Source organism: Scyliorhinus torazame, chromosome 30, assembly GCF_047496885.1.
Source record: "Scyliorhinus torazame isolate Kashiwa2021f chromosome 30, sScyTor2.1, whole genome shotgun sequence".
NCBI classification, from domain to species: Eukaryota; Metazoa; Chordata; class Chondrichthyes; order Carcharhiniformes; family Scyliorhinidae; genus Scyliorhinus; species Scyliorhinus torazame.
The window spans coordinates 35,025,244-35,038,311 of record NC_092736.1 but is presented as its reverse complement, the minus strand read 5'-3'; the positions used below and the strand labels follow the sequence as shown (position 1 = coordinate 35,038,311).

The window sequence follows — 13,068 nt, the reverse complement described above, 5'->3', positions numbered from 1 at the left end:
GGAAGACCTGGCCCAGATATTGTAGACACAAGAGATACTAATTTGAGAGAGATTATCTTGAGTATGTGACAAGGGGAGGGAGTGGTATATTATCCTCCTTTGAGCGATACATAGACATGGAAGACCACATTACCTCATTCTGTAGCTGTCTCCTGAATAACTTGTGAAAGTTTATGGATTTTGTACAGTAACACATCCAGTGTTGCCAGCTCACCTTTTATTCATATTTTATTGATCTCTTTCCCCCCCCCCATTAATTTAAAAATGGAGAGAAGATGCAATTGCTTTTGACTTAGTCTCTTTTTTTGTGTACAAATAGCCAGTGTTTTTGTTCTAAAAGCAATTTACTGCTGATGCTGGAATCTGAGACAGATAATGCTGGACAACCTCAGCAGGTCTGACGGCATCTGTGGAGAGAGAGAGAACGGAGCTAACGTTTCCAGTCTGCGTGACTCTTGTCAAGTGTTAGTTGTGCTGTGGATGTGTCATATTTCTGTTTCCTGTTGGGTAACTGTTGCTTTCATTTATAGAGAAGCTTACGTTGAAGATCCCATGGAAGAACTTGTACAGTGAAGCTGTGGTTGCTACCCTGGATGGTTTGAACCTTCTGGTCGTTCCAGAAGGAAGTGAGTAATGCTGCAATCCTGCTCATTTTAGTATTTGTAGAGTCAACATAATTAGTACTTAAACTGATCAATCGTTGTGCAGTATGGAGTCTTTAGTTTGAACATCATTTTCATGAGTTCATAAGATATAGGAGCAGAATTAGACCATTCGACCCATCGAGTCTGCTCCGCCATTCTAACGTGGCTGATATGTTGCTCATCTGCTACCTACAATGTTACAGACCAAGAGCTGGGTTGCAAAATCAGCCAGAGCATCTCCTCCCGAGAACACACGACCTAGGAGCAGAAGTCGGCAGTTAAGCCTCCCGAGCCTAACACCCTCAATGTGATCATGGCTGATCCCATCCTGGCCTCAACTCCCCCCCCGTCCTGCCCATTCTCCATAACCATTCAACCGATTACCAATTAAAAATCAGTCTAACTCCTCAAATTTACTCACTGTTCCACCATCCACCGCACTCTGGGGTAGTGAATTCCACAGATTCACAACCCTTTGGGAGTAGTTTTTCCTCAAATCTGTTTTAAATTTGCTACCTCTTATTCTAAGATTATGACCTCTCAATTTAGAATGCCCCACAAGAGGAAGCATCCGCTCCACGTCTACTTTATCCATACTTTTCAGCATCTTGTATACCTCGATTAGATCTCCCCTCATTCTTCTAAACTCTAGAGTGTATCGGCTTAAACTGTTCAATCTCTCCTCGTACGACAAATCCCTCATCTCTGGAATCAATCTCGTGAACCTCCTCTGAACTGCCTCCAATGCAACTACATCCCTCCTCAAATAAGGGAGCCAAAAGGGCAGCATAGTGGTTAGCCCAATTGCTTCACAGCACCAGGTCCCAGGTTCGATTCCGGCTTGGGTCACTGTCTGTGCGGAGTCTGCACATCCTCCCCGTGTGTGCGTGGGTTTCCTCCGGGTGCTCCGGTTTCCTCCCACAGTCCAAAGATGTGCAGGTTAGGTGGATTGGCCATGCTAAATTGCCCTTAGTGTCCAAAATTGCCCTTAGTGTTGGGTGGGGTTACTGGGTTATGGGGCTAGGGTGGAGGTATGGGCTTGGGTAGGGTGCTCTTTCCAAGAGCCGGTGCAGACTTGATGGACCGAATGGCCTCCTGCACTGTAAATTTCATGATTCTATGACTCAAAACTGTGCACAACACTCCAGGTGCGATCTCACCAATGCCGTGTATAGTTGCAGCAACACCTCCTTACCGTTATACTCAATTCCTTTTGCTATAAATGCCAACATTCCATTTGCTTTCCTTATTATCTGCTGCACCCGCATGCTTGTTTTCGGTGACAAGGGAACCCAGACCCCTCTGCATCGGAGCACCCTGAAGTCTCTCCCCATTTAGATAATAAATTGCCGTTCCATTTTTTTCGACCACCGTGCATGACTTTACACTTATTCACGTTAAACTCCATCTGCCACATTTTGTCCCGGTCTCCTAATTATCTATATCCATTTGTAAGGTTCTTATTTCCTCATTGCAACTTACTGTCCCACCTATTTTTGTGTTATCTGTGAATTTGGCGATCGAACCTTCTATCCCTGTATCCAAGTCGTTAATATAGATTATAAGTGGTTGGGGCCCAAGGACCGAACCCTGTGGGACCCCACTAGTTACATTTTGCCATCCAGAAAAAGACCCATTTATCCCGACTCTCTGTCTCCTGTCCGTCAGCCAGTCTTCGATCCAAGCCAATAAGTTACCCATAATCCCATGTGATCTCACGTTGTGAATTCACCTTCTGTGCGGCACCTTATCAAATACCTTCCGGAAGTCCAGACGCAGTACATCTGCAGGATCCTGTTATGGGCCAGGGTTTAATAACTCCAAAATGTATTATGGAGTCCACCTGACTTCTAACTTTTGTGTTAAATTTGGCGAGGATGAGCACGCGAGCCTTCCTTTCAGGTGTTATTCAACACAGTTCTTAGGTGCTTTTAATCAAAAAACAAGCTTTGTTCTAAGAATTTAGTTAACATTTGTATAAACACATACAGCAAGAATTTTTTATCAATTACAAACATAAAGACCCCACACAGCTACAGTAATCCATGTATGTCCCTTAATGAATTCCCCCTTAACTGGTCCAATTAAATAACAAAATCCAAGTAAAACCAGAAACCCCTTTTCAAACGCGGAGCCCAGCACGCGGCATTCTCACTGGTATTAGACTTGTTATTGATACTGTGTTCCCCTTTCCAAACAGCAGGTTTGAGTTCCTTCCAGAAACCAATTATCTCTTTTAAGTTACCAATCAGTCTGGAAACAGCTTTTAAAATGAAGACAGAGAAAGTCACTTCTTTCAACCTGTGCAGTTCAAACCAGTCCAAAACTCAAAGCGAAAGTAAAAACTCACAGAGCCACAGCCCAGCTCCACCCACACAATGACATCACTGAAGCCATGTGACAAGACAAAAAACTTTCTTAAAGGGACCCTCCCATGGCTGATGCAGGAAGTTGGAAGATAGTAAAACAGGTACAGTAAGGGGGAAATGTGTAAGGCAGAGAAGCCATAATCAAAAAGGGCGAGAGTACAAAGTACAGTGACTGAGGGGAGCTCCGTGAATAGGACCAGGAATACTAAAAGGAATAAAACGGGAAGTAAAAACATTAATGGTAAGCGACGCGGCAGGTTGTTACATGAAGATATGGGTTCAACGACGAGGAAAATTAGGAGAAAAGTTGAGAGGAAATATAACTTAGGAGAGGTTACTGATCGAGGTGTTAAGATTCAAAACAGAGGTAAAAAAGCCAACATAAGTGTACTTTACCTGAATGCTTGTAGTATTCGAAATAAGGTAAATGAGTTGATGGCACAAATCATCGTGAATGACTGATTTAGTGGCCATTACTGAAACATGGTTAAAGGATGGTCAAGACTGGGAGTTAAATATCCAAGGGTATCTAATTATTCGGAAGGACACAGTGGATGGTAAGGGAGGTGGTGTAGCTCTGTTATTTAAGGATGACATCCGGGCAATAGTAAGGGATGACATCGGTGCGATGGAGGATAAGGTTGAATCCATTTGGGTGGAAATCAGGAATAGTAAGGCGGAAAAGTCACTGATCGGAGTAGTCAATAGGCCACCAAATAGTAACATTATGGTGGGGCAGGCAATAAACAAAGAAATAACGGATGCATGTAGAAATGGTATAGCAGTTATCATGGGGATTTTAATCTACATGTCGATTGGTTTAACCAGGTCGGTCAAGGCAGCCTTGAGGAGGAGTTTATAGAATGTATCCACGATAGTTTCCTAGAACAGTATGTAATGGAACCTACGAGGGAACAAGCGGTCCTAGATGTGGTCCTGTGTAATGAGACAGGATTGATTCATGATCTCATAGTTGGGGATCCTCTCGGAAGGAGCGATCACAATATGGAGGAATTTAAAATACAGATGGAGGGTGAGAAGGTAAAATCAAACACTCGTGTTTTGTGCTTAAACAAAGGAGATTACAATGGGATGAGAGAAGAACTAGCTAAGGTAGACTGGGAGCAAAGACTTTATGGTGGAACAGTGGAGAACCTTCCAGGCGATTTTTCACAGTGCTCAGCAAAGGTTTATACCAACAAAAAGGAAGGACGGTAGAAAGAGGGAAAATCGACCGTGGATATCTAAGGATATAAGGGAGAGTATCAAATTGAAGGAAAAAGCATACAAAGTGGCAAAGATTAGTGGGAGACTAGAGGACTGGGAAATCTTTAGGGGGCAACAGAAAGCTACTAAAAAAGGTATAAAGAAGAGTAAGATAGATTATGAGAGTAAACTTGCTCAGAATATAAAAACAATTAGTAAATGTTTCTACAAATATATAAAACAAAAAAGAGTGGCGAAGGTAAATATTGTTCCTTCAGAGGATGAGAAGGGAGATTTAATAATGGGAGATGAAATGGCTGAGGAACTGAACAGGTTTATTGGGTCGGCCTTCACAGTGGAAGACACAAATAACATGCAGTGACTGAGAAATGAGGCTATGACAGGTGAGGACCTTGAGAGGATTGTTATCACTAAGGAGGTAGTGATGGGCAAGCTAATGGGGCTAAAGGTAGACAATTCATCGGTTTGGTCACCTCAAAGAACTCTAAGGTTTGTGAGGCACCCTTCACAAAACCGTGTTCACTATCTCGAATCAAATTCTTGGAAGTGTGGATGAGCAGAGAGATCTCGGTGTCCATGTACATAGATCTCTGAAAGTTGCCACCCAGGTTGAGAGGGTTGTTAAGAAGGCGTATGGTGTGTTAGCTTTTATTGGTAGACTGATTGAGTTTCGGAGGTCATGTTGCAGCTGTACAAAACTCTGGTGCGGCCGCATTTGGAGTATTGCGTGCAATTCTGGTCGCCACATTATAGGAAGGATGTGGAAGCATTGGAAAGAGTGCAGAGGAGATTTACCAGAATGTTGCCTGGTATGGAGGGAAGATCTTATGAGGGAAGGCTCAGGGACTTGAGGCTGTTTTCGTTAGAGAGAAGAAGGTTAAGAGGTGACTTAATTGAGGCATACAAGATGATCAGAGGATTGGATAGGGTGGACAGTGAGAGCCTTTTTCCTTGGATGCTGATGTCTAGCACGAGGGGACATAGCTTTAAATTGAGAGGAGATAGATATAAGACAGATGTCAGAGGTAGGTTCTTTACTCAGAGAGTAGTAAGGGCGTGGAATGCCCTGCCTGCAACAGTACTGGACTCGCCAACACTAAGGGCATTCAAATGGTCATTGGATAGACATATGGACGATGAGGGTATAGTGTAGATGGGCTTTAGAGTGGTTTCACAGATCGGCGCAACATCGAGGGCCGAAGGGCCTGTACTGCGCTCTAATGTTCTATGTTTTAAGTCTTCTGGCCCTGATGGAATGCATCCCAGAGTGCTAAAAGAGATGGCTAGGGAAATTGCAAATGCACTAGTGATATTTTACCAAAATTCACTAGACCCTGGGGTGGTCCTGGCGGATTGGAAATGAGCAAACGTGACACCACTGTTTAAAAAAGGCGGTAGGCAGAAAGCGGGTAATTATAGGCCACTGAGCTTAACTTCGGTAATAGGGAAGATGCTGGAATCTATCAGCAAGGAAGAAATAGCAAGGCATCTGGATGGAAATTGTCACATTGGGCAGACACAGCATGGGTTCATAAAGGGCAGGTCGTGCCTAACTAATTTAGTGGAATTTTTTGAGGACATTACCAGTGCGGTAGATAACGGGGAGCCAATGGATGTGGTGTATCTGGATTTCCAGAAAGCCTTTGACAAGGTGCCACACAAGGTTGCTGCATAAGATAAAGATGCATGGCATTAAGGGGAAAGTAGTAGCATGGATAGAGGATTGGTTAATTACTGGAAAACAAAGAGAGGGGATTAATGGGTGTTTCTCTGGTTGGCAATCAGTAGCTAGTGGTGTCCCTCGGGGATCAGTGTTGTTCACAATTTACATAGATTTGGAGTTGGGGACCAAGGGCAATGTGTCCAAGTTTGCAGACGGCACTAACTATGGGCAGGACTGCTTTGTGGTTAGCACAATTGCTTCACAGCTCCAGGGTCCCAGGTTCGATTCCCGGCTTGGGTCACTGTCTGTGCGGAGTCTGCACTTTCTTCCCGTGTGTGCGTGGGTTTCCTCCGGGTGCTCAGGTTTCCTCCCACAGTCCAAAGATGTGCAGGTTTGGTGGACTGGCCATGCTAAATTGCCCTTAGTGTCCAAAATTGCACTTAGTGTTGGGTGGGGTTTCTGGGTTATGGGGATAGGGTGGAACTGTGGACCTTGGGTAGGGTGCTCTTTCCAAGAGCCGGTGCAGACTTGATGGGCCGAATGGCCTCCTGCACTGTAAATTCTATGATTCTATGATTCTAAAATGAGTGGTAAAGCAAAAATTGCAGAGGATACTGGAAGTCTGCAGAGGGTTTTGGATAGGCTACGTGAATGGGCTAGGGTCTGGCAGATGGGATACAATGTTGACAAATGTGAGGTTATCCATTTTGGTAGGAATAACAGCAAAAGGGATTATTATTTAAATGATAAAATATTAAAACATGCTGCTGTGCAGAGAGACCTGGGTGTGCTAGTGCATGAGTCGCAAAAAGTTGGTTTACGGGTGCAACAGGTGATTAAGAAGGCGAAAGGAATTTTGTCCTTCATTGCTAGAGGGATGGAATTTAAGACTAGGGAGGTTATGCTGCAATTGTATAAGGTGTTAGTGAGGCCACACCTGGAGTATTGTGTTACGTTTTGGTCTCCTTGCTTGAGAAAGGACGTACTGGCACTGGAGGGTGTGCAGAGGAGATTCACTAGGTTAATCCCAGAGCTGAAGGGGTTGGATTACGAGGAGAGGTTGAGTAGACTGGGACTGTACTCGTTGGAATTTAGAAGGATGAGGGGGGAATCTTATAGAAACATACAAGATTATGAAGGGAATAGATAGGATAGATGCGGGCAGGTTGTTTCCACTGGCGGGTGAAAGCAGAACTAGGGGGCATAGCCTCAAAATAAGGGGATGTAGATTTAGGACTGAGTTTAGGAGGAACTTCTTCACCCAAAGGGTTGTGAATCTATGGAATTCCTTGCCCAGTGAAGCAGTAGAGGCTCCTTCATTAAGTGTTTTTAAGATAAAGTTAGATAGTTTTTTGAAGAATAAAGGGATTAAGGGTTATGGTGTTTGGGCCGGAAAGTGGAGCTGAGTCCACAAAAGATCAGCCATGATCTCATTGAATGGCGGAGCAGGCTCGAGGGGCCAGATGGCCTACTCCTGCTCCTAGTTCTTATGTTCTTATGACAGTACCATTATCTACTTTTCTTGTTACATCTTCGAAGAACTCGAGCAAATTAGTCAAACATGGTTTAAGTTGGCTGTTTTTGTCTTGAATGTGTTGTGAAAGTGGCAAATGTTTTATCTTGATAGACAAGTTAATATAAATTAACACACACAATGATGGGTCAAAGTGGTTTAGGATTATGATTGGCTTCTAGTCGGCTGTATTACTGTATTCCTCCCTCCAAGACTGTCACAACACAATAACCATTGACCATTTAGAATGCAAACAGATCCTTCAAAGCTCATTTGGATAATTCTTGAATGTCAAACAGATCCCATCCCACCCACCGCATAGAATCATAGAATCCCTGCAGTGGAGAGGGAGGCCATTTGGCCCATTGAGTCTGCGCCAACCCTTCAAAGAACACCCGACCTAGCCTTGTATCCCCATCCAACCGTTGAACACCAAGGGGAAATTTAGTGTGGCCAATCCACCTAGCCTGCACATTGTTGGACTGTGGGAGGAAACCGGAGCACCCGGAGGAAACGCACGCAGACACGGGGAGAACGTGCAGACTCCACACAGACAGTCACCCGAGGCCGGGTCCCTGGCACTGTGAGGCAGCAGTGCTAACCGCTGTGTCACCATGTTTGCAGCAAGCGAAGAAAAGTGTTGAAAGAATATTTTTTAAATGTCTCATTGTCAGCAGTCACAAGTAAAGAGAAGACAGACAAGGATGTCAGTTGTTTTCTTTTTGCAACATGTTACTCAGGCAGTGAAAGTCTGTGAACTGCAACTCTCTAGCAGTGCAGGATAGCGAGCACAAAGGCTGGTCTGTTTAAGCAAGACAAGCCATCAAAATGGGATCATGATGTTGAGAATGAACCAGCTGACTCCAATGCTGTTTGGGGGTTGGGGGGGGGAGAGAAGAGATGATTCGAAGTGGGAACAGGGATGGTTTTGGCTTTGCATGATGCCGGGAGGATCAGCATTGGTTGTTGATTCTACCCTGGTGTCTGCAGGCCGAATCCAGACTTCGGATTCATGGGAGAGTATTGTTAATCGTTTGTGTGGCTGGTTTTTTTTAAATAAAAGGGTGTTTTGATCTTTTGCTTGGGAGGGGAAAAAATACATTTTGACAAGTTTTTGATCGGGGCATGACCATTCAGAGTGTGCAGGTGCGTGGTGAGTGTGCGCGTTGGGGATTTGGGGTAGGGTCGGTTATGCTAGTCTAAAATATTTGGCGATGATGCCCTTCTCCCTTTGCATATGAGCGGATGGAGGGCGCTTCAGGACCTGAGAGTCTCCCGAAGACCCCTCCAGGTTTACACTGAATGGTTTTCAGTTCCAGGGAGAGTACGTTCTATGTCTATACAGTGCGATTGTTTTGGGTAAAACTATTTTTCTCAACTTTGCTTGCGTCACATGGGATACAAATCCGTCGTCATTTTTAATATAGAACGGCTCTCTTTCCTTTTCCTTTTCCTTTTGTTATATTTAACTTTATATTTAATTTTTATTTGTGTTCCTCCTAATCTGTACCCAATTATTTTTTCTCCAATTAAGGGGCAATTTAGCGTGGCCAGTCCACCTAACCTGCACATCTTTGGGTTGTGGAGTGAAACCCACGCAGACACTGGGAGAATGTGCAAACTCCACACGGATAGTGACCCGGGCTGGGATTCGAACCCGGGTCCTCAGTGTCACAGTCCCAGTGCTAACCACTGCACCACAAGCCTCCCCAGTGTTCTACCTTTTTAAAAAAAATTCAAAGGAACATGAAGTTCTTTATTTTGTCTACACTTCCCTTTGTTTTGGGCATTTGCAATGTACAGTAAGAAGTCTTACGACACCAGGTTAAAGTCCAACTGGTTTATTTGGAATCATTAGCTTTCAGAACGTAGCTCCTTCATCAGGTGACTGAGGAAGCTGAGCTCTGAAAGCTGGTGATTCCAAACAAACAAAGAACATAGAAAAACAGAGCACAGTACAGGCCCTTCGGCCCACGATGTTGTGCAGACCATTTATCCCAATCAGTCCTGTTGGACTTTAACCTGGTGTTGTAAGACCTATTACTGTGCCCACCCCAGTCCAACGCCGGCATCTCTGCATCATTTACAATGTTGTACTGGTTTTGCTCAGTTGGCTGTGCAGCTGGTTCATGATGCAGACAAGGCCAACCGTGCTGGAGCAATTCCTGTACCGGCTCAGGTTATCCACGAAGGCCCCAGTTTCTTAACCTTGTCCCTTGCCCGAGTTCAGATCTAACCCCAGGTTAAATCGCCACCAGTCAGCTTTCCTCCTCAAAGGGGAAAGAGCCTGCAGTCATACTTTACTTCAGTAGGGTGGCACAGTGGTTAGCACTGCTGCCTCACAGCACCAGGGACCAGGGTTCGATTCCAATCTTTGCCGATTGTCTGGGCGGAGTTTGCACTTTCTCCCCGTGTCTGCGTGGGTTTTCTCCGGTTACTCCGGCTTCCTCTCACAGTCCAGACATGTGCAGGTACGGCGGATTGCTCATGCTAAATTGCCCTTGGTGCCCAAAGGCTGGGTGGGGTTACAGGGATAAGGTGGGGGAGTGGGCCGAGGTTAGGGTGCTCTTTCGGAGGGTTACTGCCCATTTGATGGGCTGAAAGGCTTCTTCCTGCACTGTGGGGATTCTATGACTCTGTGATACATTGGAATTAACAACACAGAAGCAAGTCATCCGGCCTTGGTACTCGATGCCAATGTTGTTGCAGCTTCACACAAGCTTCCTTTCACCTTATTCATCTGACCCCATCAGCTTCACCTTCCATTTCAACATGCATTTTGATTGAGTTGCTGCAAATGGTTTTTAGAAACTGGCTAGTCATCAATTTAAAAGAGAACAGCTTTTGGAAATGCAATCAGGTTAGTCTTGAGCTAATATTTTACAAGGTAAGGTTAGATGAATGAAGAAATACCTTTGTTCAAGAGGCCCATTGAACTTTATATTTAGAGATACGATTCCACAGTTTCTCTGGCATTGTCTGCTGTGTTTAAAAGGGTAAAGTAGTTCTGTGTGAGACTAAACTGGTCGAATGGCTCCTCCAAATAGCAGTTGATGCTAACGGGTTGGTGTGGCTCTGTTTTGGTCCGAAGGAATTCCACCTTGTTTTTCTTCATTCATTTACGGGGATGCGGGCGTCGCTGGGTAGGCCAGCATTTATTGCCCAACTAGGGAGTTGCCCTTCAGATGGTGGTGGTGAGCTGCCTTGAACCGCTGCAGTCCCTGAGTTGTAGGCACACCCACAGTGCTTGTTGCTTACGTTGGTGGGCCTCTTGTCAGTTTTAAACGACTATATGCCGCTGCTTGTAGTTCTTCTACAACTAATGGAGAATACTGTTTTGTCCCGATATATCACCCCTAGCTCAGTTTACATGAAAAATAGCAGCAAGTTTATGATTTGAAGCCAGCTTCAAATTTGTTGGCATTTTGTTTGATTATTTGTTTTAATGTTGATTTACACGTGACATCCAGACACCACAGACCAGTGAATATTTAAACTAATGTAGACCTTTGTAATGCTTGTTTATCATTGGGCAAAGTCCAGCAAAGTAGTTGCAATGTGCATCCTTCCTTCAGGCACGGGTGCAAAGAAATTTCATGTCTTCCTTTCCTTGTCCCTCTCAAAAGTCGAATGTATCTATTCACACAATCATAGTTTACAGTGCAGAAGAAAGCCATTCAGCCCATCGAGTCTACACCGGCCCTTGGAAAGAGCACCTCACCCAAGCCCACACCTCCACCCTATCCCCATAACCCAGCAACCTCACCCAACACTAAGTGCAATTTTGGACACTAAGGGCAATTTATCATGGCCAATCCACCTAACCTGCACATCTTTGGACTGTGGGAGGAAACCGGAGCACCCGGAGGAAACCCACGCAGACACGGGGAGAACGTGCAGACTCCGTGCAGACAGTGATCCCAGTTGAGAATCGAACCTGGGACCCTGGAGCTGTGAAGCAACAGTGCTAACCACTGTGCTACCGTGATGCCCTAATATAGCAAATTTTGCCCATGGTAAAGATTTTCTTTGTGTGCTTCTCGCTCACTGGGAAGTCACACCGTACAGCTCGTGATTCTCAGTTTCTTTGTTTTGAGTGGGGCTCCATGAGAAGCCCCCCGATTGCAGGCTGAGCACTGTTTCTATTAGGTGGGCACGGGTGGATGCTGGGCTGCTCAATACAAAGTTTGTACTTGTCCAGCAGTAAACCGTGTTCTGAACCTCTGAGGATAGTAATGTGTTTATAAAAATCCAAACTGTTATGAAGGATGCCTTATACCAACTGGAATGGAGTGTACTTTTTTGAAGCTATCCAAACATAACGGTGTGGCAAGTGGTTCTGAGCCTGTAATCAAATTTCGTGCTTCAGGCAGCTGAGCGGAGCAAACAAAGCCCAGGCAGTGTTCGAATGTCATTTAAAACCTGAGATTGCATTACAACCTTGTAATTGATGCCTGTTGCGGGATCGGTTGTTCAAAGCTCAGATTGACATTGATGGCTGTTCAGTTTTTGGTTTTCTGTGTCTGCGTTAACAACTGTTGCACTTTTAAAAGTAAATCATTGTGTAGCTGTGCACTTGTTAGTTTTGTGCTGGCAGGAATGCAATGGGAGACGATATTTTTCAATATATCGAGCGATCAATGAGGAACAACACGTGGTGAATTTGTCTTGCTTTCACTTTTAATCCGTTATGGCGTGTTTAGTACGCCACAATAAACCTAGTTTTGCTCTTTGCGTTGAAGCATTTGTTTCATCCCTGCATTTGCAGACATATTCTGTACTATGCATAGAAACATACGTCGAGAATAGAAGCAGGAGGAGGCCATTCGGCCCTTCGAACCTGCTCTGCCTTTCATAATGATCATTATGAACTTCCAAATGGTGGTTTTCCCATGTATCTGCTGTCCTTGTCCTTCAAGTGGTCGTGGGTTTGGAAGGTGCTGCCTACGGAACCTTGGTGAGTTCCCACAGTGCATCTTGTGGGACTGCTACTGTGAGTCCGTGTTGGAGGGAGTGAATGTTTGTAGATAGGGTGCTGGTCAAGCAGGCTGCTTTGTCCCGGATGGTGTCAAGCGTGTTGAGTGTTGGAGCTGCACGCATCCAGGCAACTGGGGAGTATTCCATCACACTGCTGACTTGTGCTTTTTAGATGGTGGCCTGGCTTTGGGGAGTCAGGAGGAGCACTGTGTGCAATTCTGGTCGCCACATAGGAAGGATGTGATTGCACTGGAGGGGGTGCAGAGGTGATTCACCAGGATGTTGCCTGGGATGGAACATTTCAGTTATGAAGAGAGGTTGGGTAGGCTTGGGTTGTTTTCCCTGGAGCAGAGAAGACTGAGGGGCGACCTGATCGAGGTGGACAAGATTGAGGGGTGTGGACAGGGAGCCGTAGTTGAAGGGTCAGTGACGAGGGGACACAGTTCAAGGTCAGGGGTAGGAGGTTTAAGGGAGATTTGAGGAAAAACATTTTTACCCAGAGAGCGGTGACAGACTGGAATGCACTGCCTTGGGAGGGTAGTAGAGGCGGGTTGCCTCACAACCTTTAAAACGTACCTGGATGCGCACTTGGCCTGTCTGAACATGGGCCAAGTGCTGGCGAATTAGGTTAGGTAGGCAGGTCAGGTGTTTAATGCGTTGGTGCAGACTCAATGG

General features: G+C 45.2%; 1 protein-coding gene across 1 annotated transcript in view; it reads left to right on the top strand.

Annotated features, from left to right (window-relative positions):
• vps13c (vacuolar protein sorting 13 homolog C) overlaps nt 1-13,068 on the top strand; it is a 473,104-nt gene that overhangs the window by 17,955 nt on the left and 442,081 nt on the right. The window contains 1 exon segment of the mRNA XM_072493103.1: nt 531-626. Coding sequence (XP_072349204.1) covers nt 531-626 — 96 coding nt within the window.